At 43.3% G+C, this 14,455-nt stretch overlaps 1 protein-coding gene across 4 annotated transcripts; it reads left to right on the top strand.

Annotated features, from left to right (window-relative positions):
- The first annotated feature begins 354 nt into the window (after positions 1 to 354).
- On the top strand, positions 355 to 5,768 carry LOC123151386 (ranBP2-type zinc finger protein At1g67325). 4 transcript variants are annotated; one of them, XM_044571112.1, is made up of 10 exons: positions 355 to 562; positions 695 to 740; positions 839 to 951; positions 1,048 to 1,315; positions 2,382 to 2,452; positions 2,626 to 2,677; positions 2,766 to 2,875; positions 3,580 to 3,610; positions 3,802 to 3,953; positions 5,353 to 5,768. In XM_044571112.1, exons 1-10 carry the CDS (start codon positions 551 to 553, stop codon positions 5,527 to 5,529), a joined length of 1,032 nt encoding a protein of 343 aa, XP_044427047.1. In that variant the 5' UTR covers positions 355 to 550; the 3' UTR covers positions 5,530 to 5,768. The 4 variants fall into 4 exon arrangements, with proteins under 4 accessions (XP_044427047.1, XP_044427046.1, XP_044427048.1 ...); XM_044571111.1 differs by having other exon boundaries at positions 1,045 to 1,315; XM_044571113.1 differs by having other exon boundaries at positions 1,045 to 1,315; positions 5,239 to 5,768.
- The last annotated feature ends 8,687 nt before the right edge of the window (positions 5,769 to 14,455 follow it).

Here is a 14,455-nt window from a genome sequence, read left to right as displayed (position 1 = left end):
GCCATGGGAGCCTATCTCCTTTCTCGCGTGTGACGACACAGAGATGGGGGAAAGGAGAAAAGCAATGCATGAGAACGTGTGAAGAAGATTGGGTTCGAAGAGATAAGGCCGGCTGGGGAGCGGTGGATGGGCCCACAAGACACGTGTCCAGCACAACGCGCGGCTTACGTTTGTTTGTTTTCATCCGGATGAAAACAAACATTTTCCCTTTTCTATTGCAACCTTTTACAAATCATGTGAACCAAAGAGGCCCACTTTTTTGTTTAAGAGAGTAATAGGATAGAACTCTCTTTTGGGGAGATTGTAAAGTGGGCCTGAATATTTTTTGCGCCTAATAAGGTAGAAGGGCCCAAACGGAGGCAGCTCGGCATACGCCGTAATATACAGCGTCCAACGCGGAGGCAGCCACCAAACCAGTATCGACAAGACGTCAAAACCCTAGACCGGCGACGCGTTCCCCTCTCTCGCCGCCGGATTCCCCTCCGCCCGTGCGTCTCGCGGACGTCTTCGCGCTCGCCGGCTGCTGTTCTCGGTTCGCCCACCACCAGCAATGTCTTCTCAGGTGAGTCCACTTCGTCTTCCCAGATCGAATTGTGGCTCGCTCGAATTGCTGTCGAGGTCCACCCGCCGCGGGGCGAAACCCTGATGCGACACCAAATCCTTAGCCGTGTTCATCTCCCCTTTGCGTTTGCAGATGAATAACCGCATCCAGTCCGCTGGAAAGCGCGCGCGCACAGACGGTAGGTTGCTCAAGCTGTTCCGTTCGTTCATCTGTTTCCGCCCCGTTCTGTGAGCAGCGCCTGACATGATTTGCCTGTTTTGCACGACCGGCGTTCAGGTAGCCGGCGTGAGGACGACTGGATTTGCCCCAGCTGTAACAACGTCAACTTCGCATTCCGCACCACCTGCAACATGCGCAACTGCGACCAGTCCAGGCCCGCAGATCACACGGTACTCGCATCTCCTACTTGCTGTTCTCGACTCAATCATGTTATGTGCTGGGTGTTTTGCATTTACCTAGTGCCGCTGTTGCTTTTTGCCTAGAAGGCTATGCAGACTCCACCCCACTACTCGGTGCCGGGGCGGTACATGCCGCCGGGGACGCCTCCGTCCATGTACCTCACCGGGGCTCCTCCCCCGTATGGCTCCAACCTCTATAATGGGCATCCCATGCCACGCTATGGCATTCCTCAGCTCCCTCCGGGCTCTGGATATCCGTATGGCTATGGCGGGCGAGTCCCGATGGGGAGCCCCTATGGGCCAATGCATATGGCGGCACCACCCCCATATTCTAGTGGTTCTATGGTTGGTGCAGGTAAGATGGCTATGATATCTCTGTTACTCTGTGGTAGCGCTACTTTGTCATGTGATTAGCTGTTCAAATGCAATAAGCAGTATCTGATATGTAAAAGAAAAACACAACTATTTATTTGTCTGAACTTACTTGCCAGGAATTATAGTAGCACGTCCAATATATTTCTAGAGAGAATTCCTTATTTAACACAGTGTTTAAATTTTATGCCCTATTTGACATTGACAAATGATTTCTTCCCTATCTAACTATGAGTCTAAATTTTTATGCCTTTTATGACACTTCTGTCCATTTTGAGACTAAATGACACCTGAAAAGACCCTTTTGCCCCTTACATGGTATGTTTGTACGCGCGCGTGCTGCTGCGTGTGTGTGCGCGCGCACACGTGTGTGTTGCTGATGTTACACGCGCGCACATGTGTGCTGCTGATGTTACACGCGCGCACGTGCGCGCGCGCGTGTTTGTGAGTGTGTGTGCGTGCGCGGCGTGTGTGCTACTGATGCATGCTGTCTGGGTTTGTGCGTGTGTGGTGTTGCATGTCTTGCTCGGTGTGTGCTGCTGCGTGTCTTCCTCGGTGTGTGCTGCTGTGTGCGTGCTGCGTGCGTCTGTGCTGCTCTGTGCGCGCGCGTGCATGTGTGTTGCTGCGTGTGTATGTGCCGCTGCGTGTGTGTGTGCTACTGCCCTGCACACACATACAACATGAGGGGCAAAAGGGTCTTTTCAGGTGTCATTTAGGCTTAAAATGGACGGAAGTGTCATAAAGGGCATAAAATTTAGACTCGTTGTTAGATAGGTTAGAAAAGTTTTTCGGTGTCAAATGAGGAAGCGAAATTTAAGATGGTGTTAAATAAGGAATTGTTTCATATTTCTATGCATACTATATATTGTTCTACACTTCTACTGTACAACATTTGTCTTTAATGGATAAATTACTTGTTGATTTCTCGGTTTTTTATTTGAGTCAGTTCTTGTCTCTGATGCTTGTTGAATAGGTGTTTTTAGATCTGACCCAAATGTTGTTACAGTGTTTCTAACATTCGTTTTTGAATTTCATTTCCCTGTAAATAGGTGGAATGTACAGCATCAGCATGCCCATGGATAGATATGGCTTGGGCTCACCCGCTGGTCCTGGGGCAATGGTAATTTACTCCTGTACATATTAATATGAGTTACATCGCCTCAATTGGTTGCTGCTACCTTTTGTGCCTTCTATTTATGTTGTGTGGGAAGGTTGTTTCTCATTGTTCTTGCTGTTTTGGTGTGATTGACCATGCTAAGCAATCTGCATGTCCTTTATTTCTTTCTCTTGTAGGGCACAAGGGCTGGTTCCTATTCTGACGAAGGCTCACAGAAGAAATCTGCTGGTATAAATTTGCATTGTCCTTTTCACTGGTCAATCAATTTTGTTGGCACTCAGATTTATTCTCTGCCGCTTCTCTTGAACTATTTTAGGAGCTGGACGTGATAATGATTGGAAGTGCCCTAATTGCAACAACATTAACTTCGCCTTTCGGACAGTCTGTAACATGAGAAAATGCAACACACCAAGACCTGACACCCAGGTTTGACACGGTTCCTTCGCACTGAGATTTAAGTTCATATGTTATATTACTAGCCGAGCCAACTTCATAATTGTGCTTTGAAGTTGACATTGCTGCCGCAGCCTACAAGCTTAGTCATCTGTCTGAAGTATATGCGATGTGTAAAAACTGTTCAGTGAGATGTTGTTCTATGTGATTTGACCAAATTTACATATTTGCTATGTATCTGTTGATCAGTGTATGTATATGTATACTTGGACTTTTCTTGGGCATTATAGCTTCACCAGTTCTTTTTGCATGGTAATACATGTCTTATTTATATAATAGCTTCACCACTTGTTTGATAACCATTCTTTAAATAAAAAGGTATTTACTAAATTCTCATAGGTTGCGCATATCTAAAATCCCTATGCATTACAACTTAAACAAGCTGTTTCGAACCAAACCAAGAACGGTTGCTCATTCACCTGGCAATGGGCATCAAGTTTTTGTCATGCAGTTGCACCATTAGATTGTGCATTAGTGCTTATGTGGAGTGTGATCAATTATTTTGAAGCTATTAGTGGGCAAACTGTTAGTGTATTTGGTTATGGTTATTTTTCTTCCTTATGTTCTTGTTAATGTTGGATCGGCTATCTATTTCTCATTTTAGCTTCTTTTACTGTTTGTAGAGCTAAATTGTTGTATTACTGTACTGATGACATACATATTAACTCTTCCTTCAGGGATCCAAACCTGACAGTTCAAGAGCTCCAAGTAAGTTTTTAGTGTTAAACATTATACATGCTAATTCCCCCTTACCTTCACATATATCAAAGTATTTTGCTTGTCTTGTTATCAGTAAATATTGGGGAACCCCTTTTCAAGATATGCGTCAAAGCTTTGCACTAGTTTATTAGATATATTCGAAACACTATTCAGTTATACATCTAACTTTGACATAACAGAACCAAAGACTCCAGAGGGTAGCTGGAAGTGTGAAAAGTGCAATAACATAAACTATCCTTTCCGGACAAAATGCAACCGTCCAAGTTGTGGGGAAGAAAAGCCATTGCAGGCAAACAGTCCTGATGATCTGGCTACAGATCAGGACAATCAGGTATGTGATTCAGAACGTCCACTATGGTCCTTATTGTTTCCGTGCCTTTTCTTATAGAAAACCAAAAACTGCGTGCCTTAAAAATTCTATTCAATAGTAACTTTATTATTTTTGCCTATCTCAGTGTTCTCTTGTGCATGGCTTATATATCGTGTCCTTAATGTTACAGTGAGTCCTAGAACAGTAATGAGGTCAAGAAGGTTCAGCGTCGTCGTCAAGTTTCAGTCTGAATGTCTGGGGTCCATCTGTGTCCGTAGTCGCTGCTGTCGTTTCAAGTTTCTTCCCCTTGGGACCATATAGTTGAGTCACAGCCTCATGGTAAACGTTGTGAAGTTGGCAACTGGAGTCATGGCTTTTCATATCTCTACAGATTTTGATCAAGATCATCCATTTGTTAATACCCTCCTGAAATTTGTTTGCTTGTCGTGGACACTGGACTCAGGGGAAATTGCTATTTGTTATAATGGATTCTAGCTATATATCTGTCTTAGATGTCTTTCATCTGCAGTGAAGTATTACATAGACTCCTTGATTTTTCTCGATTGGTTTTGTCCAAGTTATGTTTGTGGTCTTCAGTTTTAACTCATGTCCAGTTTGGGTATTGCTGTTAATGTCTAATGGCTCGATAATGGCGGCTTTTTCTTTCAGATAAAATCTAAGATATGTTTATTATAGATTCTTTCAACGTGGGATTTTCCCTTCCATTCACAATTAGTTTACTTACTAACGTAAGTAATGTTTAGGAGCACTTAGCTTGCACTGTTAGTTATGTTTTGGAAATTCTCGACAATGGGATAGCAGAGGATCAGAAATTGATACTTGTACATCAGACTTGCATCAGTATTTTGGTTGGTCTTACCAAAAAAAAAAGATCTGTTGAACTAACCAGAGCAAATTCCACTACATTTCCCCATCATCAATTAAAGATTACCCCCCGCCCCTCTGTTGGTATTGGTGAAACGACTGCTAAACATTTTTTAGGCAGATCTGTTCAGACCATGGTCTGTTTACCTTGCTTTCCATCATTTTGGTAATACATTTGAGGGGAAACTGCTATCACTGTAGAAACAATATTAATTCTTTCTTAGTACTTATCAAATTTCCTTGTTGACGGTTCATTATAATAATTGGTACATGCAATATGCCATTTTTCTTGAAATAAAAATTGAAGTTAGGCATGTTGACTCCCTAGAGCTCACCAATGTCCTGTTATGTGCATATGTTACCATGTTCTCTGGAGCGTAGCTAATGCAAGTTTTACCAATCTGATGTTTTTGGATCAAAGAGATGATAGATGATGGAAGAGTGAGTTGTGCATAATCGCATTGTGGAGTGTGCATAACCTCGCATGCTTGGTTGGATTGGTGCTCTTTGACTGACTGGGTGCCATTGAAATTAGTTTTTGTCATGTAATATGGGGAAGCTTTTATCAAAGCTGCAACTTTCACATGACTTTGAAGACAACAGTGTTCTAATCGAGAAGGATGTTCCCGGCCACGCTGCTGGACTACCGGTACCGACAAGTTCGCATGCCCTGCGAATGGCAGCTCTCAGTGAGCTGCAAGACAGTTTATAGATGACAAGTAACCATTTCATTTTTCTTTGAAAACGTTCGTATTGTGTGGACCCATCATACTCTGTATCAAGCAATCAACGGTGTTGCTCACAGCCATCTTGGTACGGACTTGGATTGAAAGCTTGGTTTAGATTTGTTTGGAGTGCATATTTTACTTCTGTTCTCATTCTTACGATTTTCTTATAATTGTATAATTGAGGACTGGTTGGCTTTGTTGTTTTGTTATATGTTTGTTTGAATCTGATGTAAACTATTTTGATTCTGCTACATTGTATTTCTTGCAAATACGGGTGTTCCCATATTTGTTCAAAAAAAATGTTCCCATATTGCTTGTTTAATATCGTTATATAACTGGTCGGCCAAATCTTACAACGAAAGCATATGCGAATATTTACGTCGATTTTGGTGTTTACTCCCTCTGTTCTTAAATATAAGTCTTTTTAGAGATTTTACTATGAACTAAGTATGGATGTATATAGACATATTTTAGAGTGTAGATTCACTCATTTTGTTCCGTATGTAGTCCCAGTAGAATCTTTAGAGTGTAGATTCACTCATTTTGTTTCGTATGTACTCCCAATAGAATCTCTAAAAAGATCTATATTTAGAAACGGAGGGAATAGATCTCTAAAAAAACCAATATTTAGAAACGGAGGGAATAGATCTGAGGCTATTTTCAGAGGCGTTTGCCGCAATTCCACTACTCTTAGCAATTATTGGCTTTTCCTACTACTATCTTCGTCTAGCTGAATAAGTCATTCATCTAGTTTTAGGTCAACGATTTAACTATCTAGTTTTAGGTCAACGATTTAACTATCTAAATATGTATTATATTTGATAAAAAATATATATTTAGAAATTACATCAGTGTAGAAATCTAGTGATATACTTTTTATGACATATAACATATATTTAATTCTTCAAATTGATAACTTAGAACTACGCGAATGATTTATTCACCTAGATGAAGGTAGTATTAAAAATCGATTTTAGTAATGTGAAAACACATGATTTTAATCCTAATAGTTGCCCCCCAAAAAGCACGCTGTTAATCAAATCCTCGACACATGAATTCCGTCTCGGTCGGGAGTAGTTAGCCGCCGCGTACGGAGGAGGCATGCGGCGCTAAATCGATGCGATATTTATATAAAAGAAAAATGGAAATCGGTGCGATGCTTCCGCGCGGCGCAAAAGGATATCTCTGACGTGGTCCGAGGGACGCGCGGGCGCAGCGGCATAGAAGCGGCCAACTATCCATGCCAAACGTACACGCGACGTGGGCCACGCGTGCGTGCGAGCGGCGCGAGGTCTGACTGTGCTAGACAATAGACATCCCCAGATACAACCTGCGTCCGCCGCACGCCGAAGTAAGCACGTGCGTAATCTGCACTTGTATTCGGCGATCATTCGTACTCTCTTCATTTCTATATACAAGGTCATAAACTCATTTTACAGGTATCAAGGTAAAATTTAATCCATATTTTGCAGGTCAATTTTTTTTTCGTTTACCGAAATCATTAATACGCAACATGCATGCAAGGAAATTGAATGGAGGAACTAATTAGTGTCATTATGATGGCATGTATGCAAGCATTAAACAAATTGCTAGTATGAGAAAATATCATTAATTCTTTTCTCGATTAATGTTTGTGGCCTTGTATAGATGCAAAACATATATCTCATAGTGGCCTTGTATAAGTAAATAGAGGGAGTATTTCAATCCCTTCACGTACATATGTTTTTTTTTGCGAAAAGGCGCCGGATATATTATAAAGGTTCAAGAAAAGTACAAAGCACCCCAAATATAATTAAGATTGCATCGAGGATCTGGATCACCGAACGACCACTACCGCCGCCAGGAAGAGCTGTCGCTTCTCTGCTACCGAAGCCGGCCCGACCTTGTTGATGGCAGCCGAGAAATCTTCATGCACGTGCCCATAGGATCAGCGCCCCAGAACCGTAGTCGTCGCCGTTGAACTCTTGAATTGATGTGAAGCACCCGCCATCATATCACATACGCATGACAAGAAATCTTAACCTTGATGCTTGAAGCATTTTCTTCAGGAGAAAGGCGATCCCTAGCACGACTAGGGTTTTGGCCGCCGCCGCCGGCAGCAATGGCTGCCTATCTGGTATCTGCCCCGGCAAGGGTCATGGGCCCTTCCTGGGAATCTAGCTTGATGGCAAGACAAGAGGAGGAGAAGAGATGAGTTAGCTGGGCTGTTGTTTCTGCGAACTATGATCTGTTTCTCTAGGTTGCTTCAAAGGATCAGGCGCCTGTAAAGCTCACGTCCCAACACACGTTTGGAGAAGTTGTTTTTCTGTCCCGGCACAACCCCGTTGCTCTGCAGGGTGGTGTGTCGGTTTCTTGTCCCTCCGTATTGTTCAGGATATGGTAGGTTTTTTGGTTGCAATGAGGATACTGAGTTGGAATTGTCGTGGCCTGCAAAATGCTGCGGCAGTACGAGCGCTTTTGAATGCTCAGAAGTGCAGGTGTTTGGACGTAATGTTCCTAATGGAAACACACCTGGATGAGTTCCCTACGGAGTGTCTACATCGCTGAACTAAGATGGATCATAAGTATGTTGTCCGAAGTGATGGCCGGAGTGGTGGTTTGATAATGTTGTGGGAAAAAGAGTTTGCAGTCTCCCTCAGAGATATTAAGGAGAATTTCATTGATGTGTTTATTGGAAGTGGGGCTGATAATCATTGAGGTTGACTGAGTTCTACGGTGAGCCAAAGTGGAAGGATAAACATTTATCTTGGGATCGGTTGAGGGAACTAAAATCCATTGGGGATATGCCATGGATGGTGATAGGAGACATGAACGAAATAATGTACTCTTTTAAGAAGGAAGGTGGGAATTAAAGACCAACTCACTTCATGCAAGCGTTCAGAGACGTGGTGGATGAGTGTAACTTATCAGATCATGGATTCATCGATGATAAATTTACTTGGCATCGTGCCCTTATCAGAGAACGGTTAGATCGTGCTCTCGTGAATGATGGATGGAATTCGATGTTTCCAGGGGCAGTCTTACAACATTTGGATTTTTACAAGTCGGGTCATAAGCCGATTATTATGAACATGAATGAAGAGATCTGTCAGGATACTGTGTGACAGTCGGTCCTTCGATTTGAAGCCCGCTGGCTAAAGGAGGATAAATTTCGTGAGGTTGTCGAGCAAGCTTGGCAGTGTTTTGAAGCTACTGAATGTACATCTAATCTTGCAGAAAGGCTTGCTGTTGTCCACAAGGAGCTACATAAATGGGGCAGAACTATTCTAAAGAAACCCTCCAAAAAATGTTCAGAGAGAACTGCAGAAAGTTGCAAGGGATTCTTTATCTTCGCAGAACATTTAGAGGCAGAAGGATCTAGCTGTAGAGCTTGAGCGCTTGTTGGAGATGGAAGAAATCCAGTTGGCTCAAAGGAGCAGGTTGAACTGACTGATGTTTGAAGACAAAAATACCTCGTATTTCCAGAACTTTGCATCTGCATGTAAGGCAAGAAACATAATCACTAAATTTAGAGATGATCAAGGGGCATGGATCGAGGGTACAGACTACCTGAACCCCCACATTGCTGATTATTTCTATGGATTGTTCTGCACTGAAGTAGATGAACCGGACCCGGTTTTTTTGGACAAAGTTACCTTGAGAGTTACTAATGAGATGAACGATTCTTTGTTGAAACCGTACGTGGCAGAAGAGATTAAAAGAGCTATTTTCTCCATTGGGCACATGAAAGCCCCAGGGACCGATGGATTGCATGCGATTTTCTTCAAAAAATGTTGGCACATTCTTGGTGATGCACTTATTGTAGAAGTTCTATATGCTATCAACAACAAAGTTATACCAGAAGGGTGAAACGATACATTTATACTTTTAATCCCCAAGGTCGCTAGCCCAGAGAGAATTACTCAATATCGACCTTGTTGGGAAACGTAGCATGGAAAACAAAAAAGATCTACACACACAAAAGATCTATCCCTGGAAATGCATAACAACGAGAGAGGAGAGTGTGTCTATGTACCCTCGTAGACCGTAAGCGGAAGCGTTTAGTAACGCGGTTGATGTAGTCAAACTTCTTCGCGATCCGATTGATCGAGTACCGAACGTACGGCACCTCTGCGTTCAACACACGTTCAACTCGGTGACATCCTCCGCCTTCTTGATCCAGCAAGACGACGAGGTAGTGGATGAGTTCTGGCAGCACGACAGCGTGGTGACGGTGATGGCGAAGCTATCTACGTAGGGCTTTGCCTAAGCACTATGAAAATATGACCGGGGGTGTAAACAGTGGAGGGGGATGCCGCACACGGCTAAGACAATGTTGTGTTGTGCTAGGCACCCCTCCCACATATATATAGGTGGGGGGGGGAGGAGGGAGCAGCCAGGAGGTGCCCCCAAGTAGGTTGAATCCTACGTGGGGTCCTCCCCAAGTGGCGCCCCCCTTCCTTATATAAGTGTGGGAGGAAGGAAGGAGGAGGCGGCGCCCCCCTTTCCTTTCTCTCCTGAGGAGGGAAATGTAGGAGGGGCCACCCCTCCCCCGTCCTTCCCCCCAGGGCCGGCCATCCAAGGAGAGGGGCGCGCCAGCCCCCTAGTGGGCTGGTGTGTCCCTTCCTTTGGCCCATTAGGCCCATACACTTACCGGGGGGGGGGGGGGTGTCCGGAACCCCTTCCGGTGACCCGATGACTACGCGGTGCACTTCGGAACACTTCCAGTGTCCGAATACCATCGTCCTATATATCAATCTTTACATCTCGACCATTTCGAGACTCCTTGTCATGTCTGTGATCTTATTCGGTACTCCGAACAGCATTCGGTCACCAAATCATATAACTCATATAACACTATATCGTCAACGAACATTAAGCATGCGGACCCTATGGGTTCGAGAACTATGTAGACATGACCGATTCACTCTCCGGTCAATAAGAAATAGTGTAACCCGGATGCCCATATTGGCTCCTACATATTCTATGAAGATCTTTATCAGTCGAACCTTATGAGAACATAAGTAATTCCCTTTGTCTATCGGTATGTTACTTGCCTGAGATTCGATCGTCGGCATCTTCATACCTAGTTCAATATCATTATCGACAAGTATCTTCACTCGTTCTGTAATACATCATATTGCCACTAACTCATTAGTTACTTTGCTTGCGAGGCTTCTTATGATGTGTATTACCGGGCGCAGAGATACCTCTTCAATACTCAGAGTGACAAATCCTAATCTCGATCTATGCCAACTCAACAAACACCTTCGGAGATACCTGTAGAGCATCTTTACGATCACCCAGTTACTTTGTGATGTTTGATAGCACACAAGGTATTCCTTCGGTATCCGGGAGCTGCATAATCTCATAGTCGAAGGAACATGTATTTGACATTAAGAAAGCAATAGCAATAAACTGAACGATCAATATGCTATGCTAACAGATGGGTCTTGTCCATCACATCATTCTTCTAATGATGTGATCCCGTTATCAAATGACAACACATGTCTATGGTTAGAAAACCTTAATCATCTTTGATCAACGAGCTGGTCTAGTAGAGGCTTACTAGGGACACGGTATTTGTTTATGTATTCACACATGTATTTAAGTTTTCGATCAATACAATTCTAGCATGAATAATAAACCTTTATCATGAATAAGGAAATATAAAATAACAACATTATTATTTCCTCTAGGGCATATTTCCTTCGGACCTAGTAGCCTATGTAATGTATTGTATAAGGTGATTTCCAAGGTGATTGCTTTTTGCCTCAAGGCTATCCTTGATGAGATTATTTATCTGGTACAAAGTGCATTTGTCCCTGGGTGTCTAACTACAGGTAATATATTATTATCCTATGAATGCCCACATACCATCAAGAACAAGAAGAAGGGGAATTTTGGATATTGTCCTGTCAAGCTTGACAGACACAAGGCCTATGACCGGGTTGAGTGGAAGTTTCTTGAAAAAATGATGGAAAGATTGGGTTTCCATAGGGATATCATTGACCTGATACTAGCTTGTGTTACCTTTGTTAAATGTAAAGTGAGATATAATGATCAAGAAATGGCAGGCTTCATTCCCACAAGGGGGCTCCGCCAAGGGGACCCTTTGCCACCATATCTTTTTCTTATTTGTGCAGAAGGGTTGTCTAGTGCTTTGGATCAAGCAGAGGAGGTTCGTGGCATTGAAGGTGTTAGGGTGTGTAGGAATGCACCATCAGTCTCTCATTTACTTTTTGATGATGATTCCTTAATCCTTATGAAGGCAGATATGAATAATGCAACCTCATCGAGACATGTATTGGATGACTATCAGACAAGCTTTGGTCAATTAGTGAGTGATGGGAAGAGCAGTATTTTTTCCAGTCCTAATGTGTAAGTAGAAGTCAAAGCTCAAATATGTGCAGAACTCAATATCATGACAGAAGCCCTCTCAGATACATATCTTGGTCTCCCTTCTACGATTGGTTCGGATAGGAGTGATAGCTTCAAATATTTGGTGGAGAGGGTGGTTAATAGGCTCCAAGGATGGAAGGAAAAATTGTTATCTTTTGGTTGTAAGGAAATTCAATTAAAAGCAATCATTGAATCAATCCCTGTTTTTGCTATGTCTATTTTTAAAATCCCTAAGAAGGTGTGCAAAGAAATCACTGATGCCATGTCTGCCTTTTGGTGGGGAGATACGGAGGAAGAAAAGAAAATGCATTGGGTGGCATGGTGGAGAATGCATCTACCAAAAATCAGGGGGAGGCATGGGATTTAGGGATCTCCATGCTTTCAATTTAGCTATGCTTGCTAAGCAAAGTTGGAGGCTATTATCTAAGCCAGATATTTTATGTGCAAGAGTTCTCCGGGCCAAATATTACCTAGATGGAAACCACCTCAAAGAAGAGCCTAAAAAGAATTCATTTTTACATGGCAAAGTATTTTTGCGGGACTCCAAACCTTTCGGAGAAGTCATATTTGGAGAATTGGCTCAGGAGATAAAATTAGTATTTGGGACGATCACTGGATTCCATCTAGTCAGACACGTATGGTTATCACTAGACGTGGAAATACTTTGTTGAGAATAATTAATGAGTTGGTGGTGTCGGTGAAGGAAATATGCCCTAGAGGCAATAATAAAGTTGTTATCTATATTTCCTTATATCATGATAAATGTTTATTATTCATGCTAGAATTGTATTAACCGGAAACTTAGTACATGTGTGAATACATAGACAAACAGAGTGTCCCTAGTATGCCTCTACTTGACTAGCTCGTTAATCAAAGATGGTTAAGTTTCCTAACCATAGACATGTGTTGTCATTTGATGAACGGGATCACATCATTAGAGAATGATGTGATGGACATGACCCATCCATTAACTTAGCATAAATGATCGTTTAGTTTTATTGCTATTGCTTTCATCATGACTTATACATGTTCCTCTTACTATGAGATTATGCAACTCCCGAATACCGGAGGAACACCTTGTGTGCTATCAACCGTCACAACGTAACTGGGTGATTATAAAGATGCTCTACAGGTGTCTCCGATGGTGTTTGTTGAGTTGGCATAGATCGAGATTAGGATTTGTCACTCTGATTGTCAAAGAGGTATCTCTGGGCCCTCTCGGTAATGCACATCACTATAAGCCTTGCAAGCAATGTGACTAATGAGTTAGTTGCGGTATGATGCATTATGGAATGAGTAAAGAGACTTGCCGGTAACGAGATTGAACTAGGTATGATGATACCGATGATCGAATCTCGGGCAAGTAACATACCGATGACAAAGGGAACAACGTATGTTGTTATGCGGTTTGACCGATAAAGATTTTCGTACAATATGTTGGAACCAATATGAGCATCCAGGTTCCGCTATTGGTTATTGATCGGAGATGTGTCTCGGTCATGTCTACATAGTTCTCAAACCCGTAGGGTCCGCACGCTTAACGTTCGATGATGATTTGTATTATGAGCTATGTGATTTGATGTACCGAAGTTTGTTCGGAGTCCCGGATGAGATCACGGACATGAAGAGGAGTCTTGAAATGGTCGAGAGGTAAAGATTCATATATTGGAAGGCTATATTCGAACACCGAAAGTGTTCCGGGTGATACCGGGTCATCGGAAGGGGTTCCGGGCAAACCCCGGCAAAGATATGGGCTTAATGGGCCAAGTAAGGGAACACACCAGCCCACAAGGGGATGGTGCGCCCCCTATAGGGCCAGCCACATGGGGAGAAAGGAAAAGGAGAGGAGGAAAAGGAAAGTATGAAGTAGGACTGCTGCTTCCTTCCTCCCTCCTTCCTTTCCCCCTTGTCCAAATATGGTAGGGGGGGGGGGCAAATTGGACTAGGGGCCCAAGTAGGATTCCTACTACTTAGGCGCGCCCTAGGCTACCTCCCTCCCTCTCCCTCCTTTATATACGTGGGGAGGGCACCCCTAGAACACACATCAATTGTTCCTAGCTGTGTGCGGCGCCCCCTCCATAGTTAACACCTCGGTCATATCGTCGTAGTGCTTAGGCGAAGCCCTGCGCCGGTAACATCATCATCACCGTCACCACGCCGTCGTGCTGATGAAACTCTCCCTCGGCCTCAATTGGATCAAGAGTTCGAGGGATGTCACCGAGGTGAACGTGTGCAGATCGCGGAGGTGCCGTGCGTTCGGTACTTGGATCGGTTGGATCGCGAAGACGTTCGACTACATCAACCGCGTTACTAAATGCTTCCGCTTTTGGTCTACGAGGGTACGTGGACACACTCTCCCCGCTCGTTGATATGCTTCTCCTAGATAGATCTTGCGTGATCATAGGAAATTTTTGAAATACTACGTTCCCCAACAGTGGCATCCAAGCCAGGTCTATGCGTAGATGTTATATGCACGAGTAGAACACAAAGAGTTGTGGGCGATAATAGTCATACTGCTTACCAGCAACA

Source organism: Triticum aestivum, chromosome 7A (genome assembly GCF_018294505.1).
Source record: "Triticum aestivum cultivar Chinese Spring chromosome 7A, IWGSC CS RefSeq v2.1, whole genome shotgun sequence".
Classification (NCBI taxonomy): Eukaryota; Viridiplantae; Streptophyta; class Magnoliopsida; order Poales; family Poaceae; genus Triticum; species Triticum aestivum.
This window is presented reverse-complemented; position numbering and strand designations above follow the sequence as displayed.

Excerpts from the sequence above, each read along its gene's own strand:
- LOC123151386 (XM_044571111.1), top strand. Across the intron at positions 741-838 it reads AAAGCGCGCGCGCACAGACG|GTAGCCGGCGTGAGGACGAC; the intron begins GTAGGTTGCTCA and ends ACCGGCGTTCAG. Across the intron at positions 1,316-2,381 it reads TGGTTCTATGGTTGGTGCAG|GTGGAATGTACAGCATCAGC; the intron begins GTAAGATGGCTA and ends CCCTGTAAATAG.